The sequence below is a fragment of the Chrysemys picta genome, chromosome 12 (assembly GCF_011386835.1).
Source record: "Chrysemys picta bellii isolate R12L10 chromosome 12, ASM1138683v2, whole genome shotgun sequence".
Taxonomy (NCBI): domain Eukaryota; kingdom Metazoa; phylum Chordata; order Testudines; family Emydidae; genus Chrysemys; species Chrysemys picta.
Genome location: NC_088802.1, coordinates 44,887,669 through 44,906,827, shown reverse-complemented (window position 1 = coordinate 44,906,827; position 19,159 = coordinate 44,887,669). Strand labels below are relative to the sequence as shown.

At 44.7% G+C, this 19,159-nt stretch overlaps 1 protein-coding gene across 25 annotated transcripts in view; it reads right to left on the bottom strand.

Moving 5' to 3' along the window:
- LOC101943672 (ATP-binding cassette sub-family C member 3) overlaps positions 1-19,159 on the bottom strand; it is a 373,691-nt gene that overhangs the window by 153,897 nt on the left and 200,635 nt on the right. For all 25 annotated transcript variants that reach the window (XR_010591763.1, XR_010591762.1, XR_010591761.1 and 22 more), the window contains 4 exons: positions 11,212-11,312; positions 8,676-8,799; positions 1,382-1,450; positions 69-253 (listed from right to left, as the gene is read on the bottom strand). Coding sequence is in view for 22 of the 25 variants with exons in the window: in XM_065562811.1 (XP_065418883.1) it covers positions 69-253; positions 1,382-1,450; positions 8,676-8,799; positions 11,212-11,312 (479 nt within the window). In the remaining 3 variants the exon portion in view is untranslated. The remainder of the gene's footprint in view (positions 1-68; positions 254-1,381; positions 1,451-8,675; positions 8,800-11,211; positions 11,313-19,159) is intronic.

The window sequence follows — 19,159 nt, the reverse complement described above, 5'->3', positions numbered from 1 at the left end:
CAACCAGAAGCTTGCGCAGCCAACCTGCACCCCTTTTCTATCTTATCTAGCCCCAAATCGCTGCTTACCTTAATGGCCTGAGCGTTCGCAGTAGCCTCAAGACCCTCAGCATTCCAAGAATTTTAGTGCCGCTGTCCGATACCAGTGAAACCAGGATGTCAATGACCGAGATGAGAACCAACACCCCATCGAGCACATTCCAACTGCTCTTCAGGTAGGCCTTCTCCCCAAAGCACAAGCCGAGCGCCACCACCTGCCCAAATGGCAACAAGTTATGACTAATTCAGCCAGTATGTTTCTTCCAGTTAGCGACTTGCAGCTAATACATTATTCACAGATAAGTGATTGCGAGTCCATTTGCTTCCCAGTATAGAAACCTAATTAGACAATTCTGTAAAGTGTTATACCGTAAGGACTGTAAAAATAACTCTGCAAAACACACCGCAGATTGCCCCTTAACAGCTGATGTATTTTTAATGCAGCTAAACCTAGTTGTGCAAAAGTGGTTCTATTAATGTATAGCTGTTGCACAGAAGATTTGATCACATGATTATTTGGGCTACCGGGGAAGAGAAGTGGTTTCGAGGTCCTGACTATAGGCTATTGCTGGCCACCAGATTTGCAACTACAGAAGACGGGGGAAGTTTCCAAATGAGAGGGGAATACTTCTGAGATGTTATGAATTATATGAGAGTGATATACAGGAAAAAGTCTTGCCAATCTTTGGGCCTTATTCAGTCTCTAATTCAGAAAAGCATTTAAGTACACATTTAATAAAATAACAACAAATCACCACTACGCAGCTCTAATACAGCATTTTTCATGAGTAGATCTCAATGCACTTCACAAAGGGGGTCAGTATCATTATCCACATTTTACAGATGGGAAAACTGAGGCACAGGGAGGTGAAATGATGTGCCCAAGGTCACCCAACAGCCAGTGGCAGGCAGAGATAGGAATAGAGTCCCAGTCTCCTGAGTTTCAGTCCAGTACGTTAGCCACTAGGTCACACTGCCTCTTTAGCAAAGCACTTAAGCGTAAACTTATCTTTAGGTCATGGAAGTCAATGGGATTTACACACATGGCTGAAGTAAAGCATGCGCTTAAGTGCTCTATGGAAAAGGGATGGACTGCTGATTTGAGGCCTCTCATCTCATCTATACTGCTATAAATCAGGCATAACTTCAATGGAATGATGGTGCTGAAAAATGCACTAAGAATAAGGTGCCTGATATTTATTGGGTTACTCCTCCTTCCCAAGTAGCAGAGCAGATTAAGACATGATGATCTCTGGAAAAATGGGCACAGGGGCTTTAGAAATCCGAAGTCATAAAATGGTGCTAATGCAGCACAGCCAAGCTTATGCTTTGGCTTCATTTACCTTAACTGTCATCTCAGCCAGGAAGATTACGGTGAAGATGTAGTTGGACAGCGTCAGGAAAATTCGTTCCTATAAAAAAAAAAAAAAAGAAAATTAGAGACAAGGTTTTATAGTCTGCTCTCCAAATCTCTCTCTCGAGATGTCTATTTGGGCGGTTGCTTAATGTTCTCCTGATCTTATGCTGAAATAAGTCTTGGAATGTTTGCTCCTGAAGAAGATGTCCAAACATTTACATGATAACACTTCACTTGTTTAGAGATCTCTTTTCTTATGTGCCTTTGTGTATGTCAGTACCATGGACAGCTGCCAGCTTTCTCTATAGGATGCTGCTTGCTTCACCACAGGTGATGGGGGAAATAAGCGAAGGATGCAATTGAAATTCACATGCCCTCTCTCTCAAATCTAAGCCATTCTTTTCCATGTATCCGTTGGCCATTCCACACTTTCCCAAGTTCTATACCATTCCTTCACTCGTCCCAAGTACTCTGGGATGCATGGGGGTGCTTGACAGATGTAAGGAGAGTTTCCTTATGCATGATAGATAGCGGGTGTCTCACAACCCTTCACTGTGGATCTCAGAGTACTTCACATGGTTGTTGTGGGGCTTAATGATTCTTGTAAAGTAAGTTGGATACCCACTATACAGAAAGGCAGTCTGAGGCACAGAGAAACCATGCCTCAGCTGGTGTAAACGGCCATAGAATCATAGAACTGGAAGGGACCTCAAGAGGTCATCTAGTCTAGTCCCCTGCAGTCAAGGCAGGACTAAGTATTATCTAGACCATCGCTGACAGATGTTTGTCTAACCTGGTCTTAAAAATCCCCAGTGATGGAGATTCCACAACCTCCCTTGGCAATTTATTTCCATGCTTAACCACTCTGACAGTTAGGAAGTTTTTCCTAATGTCCAACCTAAACTGCCCTTGCTGCAATTTAAGCCCATTGCTTCTTGTCCTATCCTCAGAGGTTAAGAAGAACAATTTTCTCCCTCCTCCTTGTAACAACCTTTTATGCACTTGAAAACTTATGTCCCCTCTCAGGCTTCTCTTCTCCAGACTAAACAAACCCAATTTTTTCAATCTTCCCTCACAGGCCATGTTTTCTAGACCATTAATCTTTTGTCGCTCTTCTCTGGACTTTCTCCAATCTGTCCACATCTTTCCTGAAATATGGCACCCAGAACTGGACACAATACTCCAGCTGAGGCCTAATCAGCATGGAGTAGAGTGGAAGAATGACTTCTCATGTCTTGCTTACAACACTCCTGCTAATACATCCCAGAATGATGTTTGCTTTTTTTGCAATAGTGTTATACTGTTGACTCATATTTAGCTTGTGATCCACTATGACCCCCACATCCCTTTCCGCAGTACTCCTTCCTAAGCAGTCATTTCCCATTTTATGTGTGCAACTGATTGTTCCTTCCTAAGTGGAGTACTTTGCATTTGTCCTTATTGAATTTCATCCTATTTACTTCAGACCATTTCTCCAGTTTGTCCAGATCATTTTGAATTTTAATCCTATCCTCCAAAGCACTTGTAGCCCCTCCCAGCTTGGTATTGTCCGCAAACTTTATAAGTGTACTCTCTATGCCATTATCTAAGTCATTGATGAAGGTATTGAACAGAACCAGACCAAGAACCGATCCCTGCGGGACCCCACTAGTTATGCCCTTCCCGTATGACTGTGAACCACTGATAACTGCTCTCTGGGAATGATTTTCCAACCAGTTATGCACCCATCTTATAGTAGCTCCATCTAGGTTGAATTTTCCTAGTTTGTTTATGAAAAGGTCATGCAAGACAGTATCAAAAGCCTTACTAAAGTCAAGATATACCACATCTACCACTTCCCCCCTATCCACAGGGCTTGTTACCCTGTCAAAGAAAGCTATCAGGTTGGTTTGACATGATTTGTTCTTGATAAAGCCATGCTGACTGTTACTTATCACCTCGTTATCTTCTAGGTGTTTGCAAATTGATTTCTTAATTATTTGCTCCATTATCTTCCCAGGTACCGAAGTTAAGCTGACTGGTCTGTAGTTCCCCAGGTTTTCCTTATTTCCCTTTTTATATATGGGCAAAATATTTGCCCTTTTCCAGTCTTCTGGAATGTCTCCATGTTTTCATTGAAGTCAATGAAATTACAGCCATTTATACCAGCTGAGAATCTGCCCCCAGGGAGTTTAAGTCACTTGCCCAAGACCACGACAGAGCTGGGAACAGAACCCAGCAGTTTTCCTATGCTCTAACCCGGTCCCATGGTCTAACCACTAAACCATGCTTTCCTTCTGTGTAAGCAGTTAGTGATTACAGATGAAAGCGTGGACTAATTCCCTATCTATAACCAGCAGAAACCTTTCTTTTTAATGATGATCATTAAATAAATTACACTTTCCCCTAATCTCTATACAATCTCTGATTGCTTGTACCGTGAGCTGGAGAGTTGGGGGGGTAGGGGGAGTAAGACAGAAACACTGTGTGTGTGTGTGTGTGTGTGTGTGCATGTGCGCACTCTCGCACAGGGACTAAAACATCTCCCTGTAACATTATGGTAACATTACTGGGGACGCTGGATTTATTTCCACTGCTCCCTAAAGAGCCGTTCTCTAAGAAATGCAGCTCTCTAAAAACCAGCTGCAATTTAACTACGAGAAAACACCATGGAAACTCTCATTTGCCAGGCCATGATTTACTGAGAGTGACACAGGAATCACTAAGTAGCTTGTTTCCATCCTGGTGTCCGTAATTAATCAAGTCTTAAAGACCCCTGCTGTGACTGCATGAGTCATGATAGAAAACATCCATGGTCTTCAAGAGAGTGCTGCACAAAAGGTCGGCAAGTGTGCGGTGGGGCTAAGCATCTGCAGGAGCGGATAAGCACCTGCTTTAGGCAGTGCAGATGAAATGGTAATAGCAGGTAGAAAAGAGTCAGAATATTACACTTCTCTTTGGCAAGTATGCAGCGATTTGGAAGTGCAGTCTCCACGCACCGCATCCCCTACTCTCCGGAACAGGAAGGCCTGCTGTGGAGAGACTGCCTCCCCTGCTCTGACTGGCCGGCTCTAATTGGGACAGGGAGAGAACTGGCTCTAGGCAGTTAGAAAATCTATGGCTCTGGAAGGCAAAGTACAATTATTTGAAACAAGTGAAGCTAAAATAACTATTTGTGTTTCCAGGCGAGAGCTCTGTCAGCTAGAACGGGGCTGTGTGCCCTGCCTCGCTCTCGCATCTCCTGTAGTGCCACCCTTGGGTCCCCCCTTCTGCTTTCTGTCTTCTGCCCAGCTCACCTTGATCCCTGGGTGACCTCACTGGCTCCCATGGTTACCATCCCCAGGCTGATGGTTCTCACATCTGCCTCTGTGCCCCTGAGCTCTCTCCCCTCTGTCCACTTCTGCATCTCAGAAATCTCCTCCAAGTCCTGGCAAGACCAGAGTGCCTCACCCTCCCTCACCACTGGCAGCACCACTGTCCTCCTCAAGTGCCACACCTTGGGCTCCTCCAATTCAGGCTCCCACCCAATCCTCTCACTTCTCCCTTTTCAAACAGCACTAGAGACCCCACCTTTCCTCCCCATCTTTGCTGCTCCCACCCTTGTTCTCACCCAGGGCCATTCCGCACCTTGACTGGTGCAATGTCCCAGAGGCCCAGTTCAGATGGCTTTTAAACTGGAGAACAACAAAGAGCACGGAGTGGATAACGAATGCCCTTATTTGCATGTGGATCCAGGTCATCATAAAAAAAACACAACAACAACAACAACAACAAAAAACACCACACACCAGCCTTTCCCCGAACATCCATGCAAATAAAATACCTCTCTGTGCAAGGGTTTCTGGACAGGGCTCTAAGGGGACCCAACATGGGACCAAAGAGCCATTCAGAATGTGAAGGAATGCTCCGAAATGTGTGGGCCAGATTCTCAGCTGCTATCACTTCAATGGAGTTATACTGATTTACACCAGCTGAGGATCTGGCCCTATTTCTGAAATATTCAGCAGGTGTGTCCAGACAGCAGCATTTAATACCTCTGAAGAAAGTTGGGACAGCAAAGAAGTCCTTTGCTCTAGCTTTCTAAGAGCCTCCACAATACCAAGAGCTACAACAGGATTTCCAAAGCTGCCTAGAGGATACAGACACCCAGTTCCCACTCATTTCAATGGGAACAGGGCCTCCAAATCCCTTCACCAGCTTTGGAAAATCTCTGCCTCCATCAGCTGCATGAAACCCTCTAATGTCACTAGGAGTCATCGATGAGAAATGACAGGACAACTTCCCCCAGTGGACTAGCTGGGGAGGCAGCCTGGCATCCAGAGTGGTTCATCTGTTCCTGCACTCAGAGAGCGAGCTCAAGTGAGCAGCATGTCCATCCCACCCAAGCTAGCCTTTTACATGTGCAGCAGCTGTCCGAGCAGCCTGCCTGACAATGTCTAATGGGGAACAGAAGTCGAAAAAAGGCATCTGTAAGTTAAACAATGGCTGGGAGCTCAAAATAAGCTCAGGCAGCATCCAAATTCGCCAAGTCCAATTCATTAAAAAAAAGTGAGTTAACGGAGAGCGGCATCAATGGACTCTCATTAAAAGGGTGTTTTTGTTTTAATGGTTTCAAGGGGATCCAAACCTTGTAAAACAAAACTTTGAAAACTCCCAGCCTGAATGACAAGCCTGTTTCATTAACTGGCAGGCATGTTTGGAAAAACAGCAGTGTCTGGTGAAAACAGAATCCTGATCTGCAGGAACCCTGCTCCATGCTATAGGCCTCTTTCATATGGACTAAGGCCAGGAAGGACCACTGTGATCATCTTATCAGACCTCCCGTATGACACCAGCCATAGAACTTCCCCCCAAAAATTCCTACAGAAGAATTTTTAGAAACAAAGCCGATCTTGATTTAAAGATTGCCAGTGATGGAGGAGAATCCATCATGACCATTGGTAAACTGTTCTAATGGCTAACTACCCTCACTGTAAAAAGGTACACCATTTCCAGGCTGAATTTGTCTCGCTTCAACTTCCAGCCATTGGATCGTGTTTATACCTTTGTCTCCTGGATTAAAGGGCCCATTATCAAATATTTGTTCCCCATCTAGGTACTTATAAATTGTGATCGAGTCACCCCTTAACATTCTCTTTGTTAAACTAAATAGATTGAGCTCCTTGAGCCTTCTGTGGTGTGCTAGAGCCTTTGTCATAACATTGTGCCCCAAATAGGTCATTCTTCCCCGTCTAAGTTCATTGTTTTGGATCCAGCCCAGAGTTGTTGCCATCTGCTGGCTGGTTGGTGGCTAAAGTCCAGTTCCCAATGGATCACAAAAGCCACCACCACCCCTGGCATTAACTGGCAACTTTGCAAGACTCAGAAGAGGTCAAGTACCGAATGGGTTGTGACGACTGATCACCACTCACCCTAATGGTGGGCCCCTCCCGGGCCGGGCTGGGGAACTGTGAGGAAGTCTGCATTGCAGCTACTATCCATGCTGTACATATTCTGTGGATACAGAGGCTTCACTATCCAGGGCTACCAACCCAGCGCCTTTCCTCAGCTCTATCCTCAGAAAACCCACCGGACTCCCATATTGACAGACGACAAAATGATAACGAGAGTTTACATTTATATAGAAAGACTCCAAAGCGCTTTGCTACTGTATACATGCAATGAAATGCAGCCATCTCTGGGGTGGAGGACAGTCACTTATTGCACAACAGTGAAGGAAAGAAATTTGGCTTAAGGAGATTGGGGCATGCTTATTCTCTGAGGAGGAGTGCTAGGGGGATCTTTAATGTACAGGAAGAGCACAGAGAACTTTAGTTTTAAGATCTCAGCTTAAAGATCCACAAGCAATAAACAGCAAGGCACTCATGCACTGAGGGAACAGGGATTTATATTGTTGTAATATGAACAGTCTTTTGCAATATGTCAGAAACAGCCTAGTGTACCTCTCAGCTGCAATCGATACAGAAATAAAAGAGCAAGTGGATGATTCTGCCCATCTGACTGATAGGAGTTGATGTTATGAGGGTCTGGTTTGAAAAATCATTATGCAATTTATTAAAACAAATGGTTCAGGGAAATGGAATTACAGTGCTTGTATCCATTCAATTTGCTTATGTCACAACAAAGATGATCGACAAAGAGGCCAGAAAAGTACAAAATGAACAGCTTTCCCCATCCCTTCCCACCACCCATACGCCGATGCAGAACAGATGGAAGGAGCTAACATTGCGCTGAGAGAGTAAAAGTGTTTGAATGTTTATCAGAGAAGAAAATGGAGACAGATGTCCTGGTTATATCATGTATAAAAACAGTCTGATTGTGCCCGGGGAGATGGGATATTAAAAGTGGAAGCCTGGATGTCTTTCCCAGCACGAGTGCTGGTCTTGTATGTTTCAGAATCAGACGAAAGAAACTTTGGTGAGGGCAGAGGATTGAATGCCTGAAAGAATCCCTGTCTGTTGGCAGCATCATGGAAAATCCACTTCAGCATGTGCTGTAAAGGTACGTTTATTGCTGAAGTTAATACCACATAAGCAGGATCGATTTTCTTTTAAATAAACCATGAATGGCAAATTATAAACAGCTGGGGCCAGATCCCTGGACACAGCCATGATGTTCAGAGCACAAGGCCCGAGCAGCATGCAGAGATGGCTTAAAGCCCTCCCATGCACTGCCCTGATGCTGGTGATGCTCTGTGCCTGGCTGTTTCCTTTGTGCGGTGTCAGAGCCTGAGGGCTGCCCTTACTTACGCTGGCCTGTAAAGATCCCAAAGAGCTAAAACATACTGCAGGACCAGGGAAGTGCAGGGGACGTCCCTACGTGTGGGGCTCCCTTTTATCTAGCCATATGCATGTCCCACACACTGCAAGCAGCAGGGAGGGTGGATGGTAAATAGCCCCCATGTTGGCTCTGTACCACCACATGCTCAACCCTCACTGGCGGATCCTCTCTGGGCCAGTTAGACAGGGTTTGTGGTCCAAGCACTGTGTCAGTGTAGCCGCATGGCCCCTAAAGATCTGATCCCTGAGCTGGAATTCAGGGCCAGTTTCTCAGCTAGTATAAATCAGCATAGACTTGGACTGACTTCAATATAGCTATGCAGAGACGAGGATTCTCTTTCTCATACTACTGCGACAAAGGAGGCCAGCTGAGGATCTGGCCTCCTCTTTCTCAGTAGCATGAAGTCAAGAGCAGAGAAAGAGATACAGTCCAGCGTGGCTTGGGCTTTGGTGGCTCCACAATGAATGTGACAGCAGAGAGTTCAGGAAATCATTAACCTGTAGCACAACTCCGATACTCACAGCACTGTGGGGCTCAATTTTTGGCCGTTCCATGGCAATGGTAATGCAGTTCAGGAAAATAATAACCAAGACGATATGATCAAACATCTTGTGAGTGATGATTTTATTGCACATCAGACGGAATCTGCCCAGAAAAGGAAAAAAAGACACATAATGAGCTGTTAACACCTAACTGGTCTGAAAGACTTTTGTCAAAGCATCAGCCTTATGCGCGGCGTGAGAACTGAACAGTCGGCTTGAAAAGCAGCTGCGTTGCTGATTCCCGACTCCTCCTCTAGGGTGGCCATGTGTTAGCAAATTTTTCTCAGTATAAACAGAAAAGGGTGCAAGCCACAAAGTTTGAACCCAGTTTGCAAACACCACAAAGTTTAGGGGTGCTTGGTTGCATTTGGGGTTTGGTTCACTGTAAAGAGAGCAGCCACTTGCAACTTACATCTATCGCCAGGTTCGGATTTCAAGCTCTCCTTTACCCCTAGTGTCAAAGACACGTTTGGATTCAAGGCTCTAGTTTAGCTCCATCTCTAGCTAGAAAATAACCCAGTTTGAGTGTGCTAGGCTAAACAATGCTATGCTGAACAAAGGAACAAGAGCTATTTAGCATGACAGATGGCCGTACGTTGATGCAGGATTTATAACATGGTATTACATTTCCCAAAGACTGTTTCTAAAAGTCTATGTAATCACTGTATGAATGAACTGTAATGCTGCTTTGGGCCCTCCAGCTTAAAAACGCAAGGCGTCCCCTAGGACAAGCCATGACATTGCTGCATGAACGTGTATCGGAGCACTGATTCCAGATGGCCATATAGCAGCTGACCCTTGGAAAGAACAAAGGACTCTTGCTCCTTTATGTAAACAATGGACCTTTCCTGGAGGAGTGTGACTGGGGAATGGGAGAAAGGGAACACAAAGGGCCAAATTCAGAGGCAAGTCTAAGTCTAGAGGAGTCTAAGTAGGTGTAATACTTTCTTTTGGTCCCCCCAATGCATATGTGACACCAATTTAGATACCATTGGATGTACTTAGCCACTGTACCCAGGTGTTTTTCCCACCTACTGTGTAGAGTCAAAAGCTCACCCATTCCCTGGATGCTTGGCTTTATAAACAAAGAAATTAACAGCAGCATAATAAAGATCTGTTCAAGCCTTCTCTCTCAAGCGTGGCTGTGCCTGGGGTTCCTCCCTTAGGACTTCTCAGCCCACAGCCTAGATCCTCCCACCTCCCAGAGGGCTCCTGCTGGCAGCGTCATGGAACAGAGTAACCAGTACTCCATCAGGATGGAGTAACCAGTTGCCTGCCCCAGTGAGTCAAGCAGGACCAACTTAACTCTGCCAGCAGGCTCAACACCTGCTAAGAGGGTGAGGTGTTCCAGGCAAGCATTGCCAGCCTCTTACAGACTTCCATAGGCTCACAGGGCTAGATTTAAGGATGATGTGCAATTTAGATCCCCTGACACTAGCTTCAATCCCTTTACACTAAGTTAGACTCCCCTGGAGCTACTTACACCCACACCCCTCACTACACACTGAAGAGCTGGAAGAAGGGGATCAGTTAAAGTGGCTCCCAGTTTAACTGAACACACACCTCTTTGCAGCTCCTTGTGAAGTCACCCAGACATTGGTAGAATGGGTGAGAGTAGTTCAACGAGAATCTGTGTGAAGGGGACTGTAAGTTACACACCATCTCTGACCACCACCACAGACTATTGGGCAAACAACTGGTTGCTGCCACCTCCAGCAGCTATTCTGACCCCTTGAACTTTAGGGCATAGCTTTCCCAGCCTGGAGGAGCATGGCTTCCCCTGGTACTCACCTCCACCAGGGCAAAGGCTCTCATCGGGTCCTGCACTCTTTCTTAAATTAACAGCGTGTGTACGTGAAGCAATGTCTGGGACCTGTCTATTGATATGGGGGTGACAGCTGGTGTCCACAAGTCCTTAGGACCAAAGGACCACCTATCCTAAGGGAGGAAGCAGAGTTCCTCAGGTACCCTGGGTGAATAAACAGGGGCTCAGAATCCGTGCCGCACCTCCAGGAGGCACAGGGCATGGGTGAGGGCAAAGATGGCTTTAAACCACCTTTTCACCCTCCATATTGTTCTGGGAGCTGAACCTGATCCTGGTGAGGGGCTGCTCCCTTGGCTGGCTATGAGCTACAGTGCAGCCCCTGATCCCAAAGATACTATAAGCTAAGAGCCCACACACCCATGTGCCCACAGCTCATCCTTACACTAGGGTTTACAGCAATCCTACAATTTATCTGCACCAGGGGAATGCTCCCCAGCCAGTTGCAGCAACCCGTATGGCTACTATACATCAATGGAGTGGTACATAAGGAGTGAAGCAGGGGAAAGAATCTGTCTCCAAAACTTAGAGAGGGCCGTGGGCTTTACCCTCATCGATGCACCGACTGGGAGATAGGCAGGCTGGCATACAATGAAGGCTCTGATCTTCACGGTACTGGGGCAGAGTGATCCACTGTAACACTTGCATTCAATTCTACCCATAGCTATCACATTATTATGGAAGTTGCCTTACTTAGAGTGAGGAGCAAAGATGTAGATAGACCAGGAATCCCTTTCTTTGCACCAGGAAGGTAGGTGTGCCCTTATCCAAGCCTTCACACGCTCGCTTTTGCTCTAAAAGAAAAATGACAACTGTACAGTGAGTTGTAATCAGTTATTCTGAGCAACTACAGCAAGCATCAGCCATGGAGTGAAACCCAGACAAAGCAAACAGCCAAGCATGAAACCCTTGTGATGCTTTAATTTCTCCTCCTCCTTGTCAACCTGGAAGTTATATGGCAGCACTGCAGGCCTGCGAGTTGGGGTCATTTCTGAATGACATTTCTTGTGTGTAATACAAGACTAAAATAATGAAATTGACAGCATGGGTACACATGCCCTGCTGTGCACCTCAGGGATGGATTGATGATACCTAAGAGTACATGCATGCAACTCCACTTACAGAAATGTCTTAAGCACAGCTGTGTAAAGGAAGCGGGAGGCCATACATTTAAAGAAATCTACTGCGTGGACAGGCACTGCTGCGCATGGTATCTGCTCACAGTCACCACTCTAACACGGAGACGACATTTTAAAAGTTATCATAAAGAAAAAAGCAGAGAAAGTTGTTTTTAAAAAAGGGGCTTCCAAACCTAGCAGTCACAAAGCTAAGATGTCGCATTTTTCCCCATAGCAGAAATGAACAATCACCATTCAGCAAAGCAGCTGATTATGAGCTGAAAAAGCAAAGACCCCACTGCGCATGGCACTGCCAGCAAAAACGGGGGCTTAGTCCAGCAGAGCCCAGGTCTGCACTGATTAGTGACAGGACTCTCTGGTCATTTGAAAACTCTGTTACCATGATTTTCATAGCATCATGAATACACTAGCAGGACAAGGGTATTGGGTAAAATCCCTACTCTGAAGTCAGCCTCAGACATTCTGGATACTTAACAGATGTTTGCCCCAGTCTTCCGAGGTTTAATTCTAAGTAAAAAAGGAACATATAGGGCTTATGTTAGAGCCAATAAAAAGGGCAGAGGGTCAGACGTCTGCATACCACTTGTGGACTCTTGTGTCTGTGGCACTTGGGTCTAATTCTGGCTGTTGGAGTTGGTGTGCAGGTGACGGGGTGGTGTACAGAGGCCTGTGAGATACAAGAGCTCAGACTAGATGACCTGGTTCATTCCTGCCTTGAACTTTATGACTGAGTCACATATTTGTGCACCCACTGTGATATTGGAGGAGTCACCAGTGATTTCCACTTTGGTCCATTAACAGAATGTCAAGTGTGCACCTGCCTTACAATTTTAATAGAGTACTTATACCATGGTGGCTTAAGACAGGAGGGCAGATTTTAGGGCTTTGATCCAAATTCTGTTAGCGTCAACAGGAACCTTTCTATTAACGTCAATGGGCTTTGAATGAGGCCCATAGAGTACAGCTGTATCTGATATTAGATTTGTTCTTTCCACAATACCATAAACCACGTAGCAATGTGCCTACCCCTCAGGGCAGAGGGGTACCCTTACTTGCACTGAATACTAGCTTATAACATGTGTCAACTTTTTGAAATCAGTGGGGTTACTTGTGCAGCAAAGTGCTACTGGACGTCAATAAGGGTATCACAATCTAGTCCTTAATGAATCTCCAACCGGGGAGAGGTCGAAAGCAAAGCCATTTATCTGAATCCTCCCCCCACCCCCACATTAGGAGGGGGTCAGACAAAGGGGGAATGGGCAAAAAATCACCATGGCTTGGGTTTGATTTTGCAAAACTAAAACCTGATTTCCACAAAACAAAACTAGGCATAGGTTCTACCCACCTTCCTCCAACACACTAGAATTTCAGGCTTCAGATATTGCCTTTAGTTGGAAATCCACTACATTCTGAAGGTAAACTTCTACCGGATTATCATTTATAATCAATCAATTAACTGTTGGATTTATACATCCATTATTATCCCAATTGCTGGGCTATACATTAATATTTATAGCTTTACTGAACTACCTCAAACGTCTTATAGTTTGAGCTGTAGTTGATATCGACCTGTGGAACCACGTTGTACACATACACTGCTTGCAAACCTACTGATGCCAATAGAGTTGCATGGGGTGAAAGCAAAAGCCGAATTTTTCACACTGCATACAGAGGATCCTTCCAGCACCTCCAAGCACCAAAAGGACAATCGAATGGCACATAGGGTGTCAGTGAATTATAAGGCCCAAGTTTTCATCATGGGTCTGATGTAAAAATGATGACCACTTTCAAGGTTACAGTCTTGCCTTCGCATGACAAATAACTTGAAACAATTTGCTCTGACTAAATAATCCATTGATCCCTTGATTTCCTGTATCCTGATTGTATACGCCCCTCCCCGCCCCCCCCGACTCCATCTTTTTAATTCTGGATAATGCCACCACATAGCTCTTATAGAGACACATTCAAAAGCCCAAGAAGTCGATAGGAATTATTCGATTGACTTTAATGGGCTATGGATCAAGCCCAATGGCACTTTTTATTCACAAAGAAGATCAACGTCTTTATCCCCATTTGTAAAATAGGCACAGAGAGGTGCAGGGACTTGCTTGTGGTCACTCAGCAGAGTAGTGGCTGAACCTGTGATACTTGATTTCCAAGTCCAGTGCCCTACCCAGTAGACTGCTAGTCAAAACAGGCACCTTGGGAGTGCATAAAATGAGAGAGTTTAAACACAAGCCTGCCCATTCCCCCTAGGAGCTGAGCAATTAGCAGTTTGAGCTGGTTTGGACGGTAAAAACTGGAGCTGTCAGTGTAATTGAGTGGAATGGGTGAAATGCTTTCTGTGCTTATATGCACTCAGCCAGGAGTCTCATTAGCAACTGGTAATAGCTAGTACAGTGTCCATTTTAATGAAAATGCTTGGTGACAAACTGAAACCACCTTATGAAGTTCTAGATAGAACCTTGATAGCTACCCCAGCCCTTGAACATGTAGTAAGAGCTGTGACTTGGTCCAGTTAATTTTGTACGCTGGACGGGTTCCAAAAGGATCTATTATTCAAAGCATTTCTGGTATTTATCTTGGGGATTTGAAGTGAATGGTAATGCGTCAGCAGCACAGAATGCCTCTTTATGTTCCTTTCGTCCAGTTTTAATGCCAAAGATATTTTGGGTTTTGTCTAATTGTTGCAGCTAGCAGTTCAAAGGCTACATCAGATAATAAAGGGGAAAAGTGAACTTCCATCATGTCCCTCTATTCAACATGTATGGGAAAGGCTTGGGACATGGATCCATCAGTCATTATTGAAGCTTTGACTTCCTTATACAAGGCCAAGTTCTGGTCTCTGTTATATCCATGTAAATCTGGAGTCAAAGGAGTTACTCCAGATTTACACCAGTGTAACCGAGAGCACCGTTTGGCCCATGATCATCTGAGCCACATCCAAATCTCTGTGAAATAAAAAACGAGTACTTCCAGCCGACCCCCATCAAATGCTTCCTCTGCAAAGTCCAGATACACAGCATTGCTTACAATCAGCCTGATTGCTGCTGGAGTTTGCATTATGTTCAAAGAGATATATCAATTATGTTATTTAAATCACATCTATTTGTTCGTAAGACACACCTGGCCAGGATGAATAAAGATGTGGAAGAACAAGAAGAAAAACAACCACCAACAACCCTTTAATTCAGTTGCTCGTTTAGACAGAATGTTATGGGCATGATCTTGCTGGCCTATTGAAGCTAAACTCCCTCTGTGCTCAATGCTCTACCCAGCTGACAAAGAGACATGCCCCAGGGGTCTATCCAGTGGACAAAACACGTGCATAACTCCCATTGATATTAACCAGTGTTATGTTCAAACATCAAAGGGGGAATAGAGAACCCTTTAGAGACTACATTAATGAGATCTATTGAAAAATAGTTTCCTGGTTAGGAATTTCGGATATTATTAATGTGCTTCTGAGGGCAGAAGGGAAGAATGCTGACATTAAAAGATGACTGATATACGTCTTGGAGTCACACAGAGACATTGATCTATAAAATTTTTATTATAGGAAAAAAAATCTGCTAATAAACCATCCATGCCTAACAAGTCAACTGAATGCAAGCTAGAAGATGTATTATGAATCTCAGGACTGGATTATTTCATTCCAAACACTGAGCGGGGGAAGATTGAGATAGTAAAATAGATGATTCCCTGATTGTTGATCTGCTTGTTACAAAACCAGTGCAAAGCAAAAAAAGAATTATTCTCACTTTGCATATGGGGGATTGTGTTTGAAGAGTCTTTTGGTTTGAGACTACGTAGCTTCCCCGCTTTCTGCTCCTATTTCTCACCAGCTTGGTTCTACATTACAATGGACCTTTTGCAGAATGTGGAAATTTCACTGTGAGTGAGAGAGAGAAACAAAAAACTGGACCAGCATATATGAACATCAAAGATCTCAGGTCAGAGTCCGATTGCAGTTACCCCTGTATAAATCCAGATTTGTATTGGGCCATTATTTCAGTGGAGTTCCTCCAGATTTACACCTGTGCAACCAAGAGCAGAATTTGGTCCCTTGATTTTATTTTGTGAAGAAAAGTTAATGGGCCTGATTCTGGTCTCACTTACACCAGTGTTCATTAGGCGTGAATTCACGGAAGTCAATAGAGTGACACCAATGTAAACTGGGCCCGGGGAGATCAGACTCTGGCCCTTGTTCTAGTTTTTAGTTCAGTGCAGAAAACATCAAGTACATCCAATAAGGACAGCTTTTTGGGCGTTGCTCCATAAGGGCACATTTAGTCCTCTAGGATCACGTTGATCTAAATAAGAGTCCAGCTTGTTTATTTTCTTTGGAAAAAACTTGAATTTTCCTCTTGTTCTACCCAGGTTAAATTGGGGGCAAAGAGCCCAAAAAGTGACATGAGGAAATCAGAGCAGGAAGCTCAAAAAATACTGAGGGAACGAATTCTTCAATCTACACACTATTTTCCAGTAACTGCTGTTTCATTATTTGTTAGAAAAAGGGAGAAAACTCGTGGTCTCTGTGGAAGAATTCAGGAGAACCCTCACAATGAGGACGAGCCAAGAAACATGAATCTTATTTTACCAGAATATAGCACTTTCCATCTCAAACGTGCACCACGTGGTTTACCAGCTATTACCAACAGAACCATTGAAACACTTGGAGGACACGGGTCTAGCAAACAATCCACTTCATAGCGCAGCACAATAAAATAGGGATGGGAAGTTTGGCAAAGTACACCAGAGCAAACCCAGATCTTAAAGCATTACTACAGGGACTTTAGTCTGTTTACAGTAAATATTTATACTGTGTCCATGGAAAGCAGAGAAGACTACAGTCTTTAAAAGTCTCAGCTTAAAGATGCAGTAATGCGGTAATCTGATTCAGAAATTCATTCCGAGATTGCAGTCCGTTACCAACTTACTAGCTGCAGGATGCAAACTACGAGATACTGCACGCAGTATGTTCTGATGTGCCACTTACGTGTTTGGTTCAGGTAAGCGGGAAAGAAATCTGGTCTTGAGACGGAGGAAAAAAAAGTCTCCAGCTAGCAATAAGATCATGATCTTTTGATAATTTTAATAATGATTCTTCTGAGAATAATTACAGGCCCTTTTCTTAGAAATTCCATCTCAAGGGTGACCAAAGTGGTTTGCAGCACTTCTAGGAGGTTAAGAACCAGGTTAAAGCAATCAGTTAAAATTATAGCCTGAGAGTCCACATCTGAGACAGAGTGGAATAAGTATATTTTAAAAAAGGAGATTTGTGGCTAGGCAACTATATCTTGGTCAAAAGAACCTCCGTTTCTCGTCAGTATGTACTTTGCAATTATGGTCGTCTTTAGCATCCATTAACATTCTCAAAGTTCCATTTTTCATTCTCCAATACCAATGAAATGTACTAAGATATTTTCTCAACCTGCTGCTTTCATAGTCTCAGTATTGCCCCAGCTGCTTCTCCAATAATTACTGTTCGCAGACACTTGCCCAGACTAACACTACGATGGAGAACGATGCCTATTTCAGACCCACGCTGGTTGCTCATTGCATCTGAAATGCTCACTAAGGTCGACTAGCCAGTGTTTGTGCTGTGCTGCATTTTCCAGGCCCAGTCAATTTACAACTGACAACTTACAGGTTTCAGATGCTGGCGGATGCCTGCCTTTTTCTGTCCAAATAACACCCATTTATCTCCTTTCTGGGACAGTAACAGGAGTCACTGCCCAATCTATTGGGATCGCTGGTCTAAGCAGACTAAGGGCTTGTCTACACTTAAAACACTGCAGCTGCGTTGCTGTAGCACTTCAGTGAAGACACTACCTACACCGACGGGATGGCATCTCCTGTCAGAGTAGGTAATCCACCTCCGTAAGAGGTGGTACCTAGATCAATGGGAGAATTCTCCTGTCAACCTAGCGCTGTCTACACCAGGGCTTACGTTGGTTGAACTGCGTCGTTCAGGGGTGTGGATTTTTAACACTCCACAGCAACGTAGCTATACAGACCTAATTTCCTAGAGTAGACAGGCCTAACACACACCACAAACCAAGAAGCTCCCCCCACCGCCCCTACAAACCTGGCTTCCTCCTGGTTCAGCAATTAATTCCACACAGTCTTGTGTGCCCAAGTGACCTAACCACCAAATAAAGAAAACAAATCCTCCCTTATTGGCAGGATGTCCCCACAGCCCCAGTCCTCTCCTTGCCGAGGGAGTGAGAAAGAAGGCCAGGGCCTTTCCCCAGCCTCCAGTCCTCTCCTCCTTCCAAGAAGCATTCCACCTCGTAAAAAACTTCCGGCTTTTCACGATTCCTAGTTCACAAGGCACAGCAGTCAGCAACACTGTCCATCTGCCTAGTGGGCTATAGCTCCTCACTCCTACCCTGATGCAGTCCCTACAGGCTGCGCTTTTGTTTCCAGGGCAATGAATGGGGTTTAAGCCTTTCCTTGTTCAGCATGGATTGGAGTACACCCTCCCCCCCACCATAGTCCCCAATCCTGCTCCCATCAAATTGAAGGGGAGCAGGACTGGTGGGTCTTTCATGGACATCAATTCGTGACAAGAACACGGAGACCATTATCCTAAAGATCATCAGATTTTGCTGCCGTAGTGTCAATCGCTATCTGCCTAGAGTTTGATTTTAGCTAGTTGTCAAGCCAGCTGTCGGAGAGCTAGGGCAGTTTCACGACTCAGAATAAGCCTAGACCCTTGGGTGAGCTGTATACGTTTTTAGATTCTCCCTTTATTAGCAATTTACTTCTCACATGTTATTGTCTCATCCTGTTTGTAACTCTCCGGATAGGGAGCGAAATTCTCCTGCTGTATCTTACGGAAGATGTTTCAAGGTCTTGTTAGCCTTTGCAACGTCCCCCTGCAGGTTTTGCTAACATAATAGAAAAAGGTCAGGGATGAATGAGAGAAAGATCTCAATAAAATGAGATGTTGGTGTCACATTTACGCTTGTACGCACAGGGAGATAAAGTTCCAGGAGACCTCCAGAAGCTGAGATACGTGGGGAAGGTGGTCTGCAGGTTTTTATTTGATAAGTCACATTCTATGTTCCTTATTGCCTGGAGGCCAAGTTTGGTGTTAACCTGCACCCCTGACTTCCCTTAAAGGGGCTGGACAGGGTGGATGACAGCTCTCAGTTTGGTTCTTTGTATCTAGATGCATCTCTAGTGCGGTTGCAGTGACTCTAATGCTGAAACTGCTCTGGCATTTACACAAATTGGGCACAGCGTCTCATTGCAAATTACACACATTCATTTGAGAACACAGATCCAGGGAAAATGTAAAAATGGGAAATGCCTCTTAACCACCTCGCATCTCTAATCAGTGCAAAATTACAGCTGATTTTCTCCCCCTGCCATGCTTTTAGCAAACATTTTCTAAATGGCACTTCTCAGACCTCTGAAAGAGACATACATATTGGACTAATGCCTCTTCATTATACCCTGGTCTCCTCCCCTGTCCCACCCCGACCTGCATC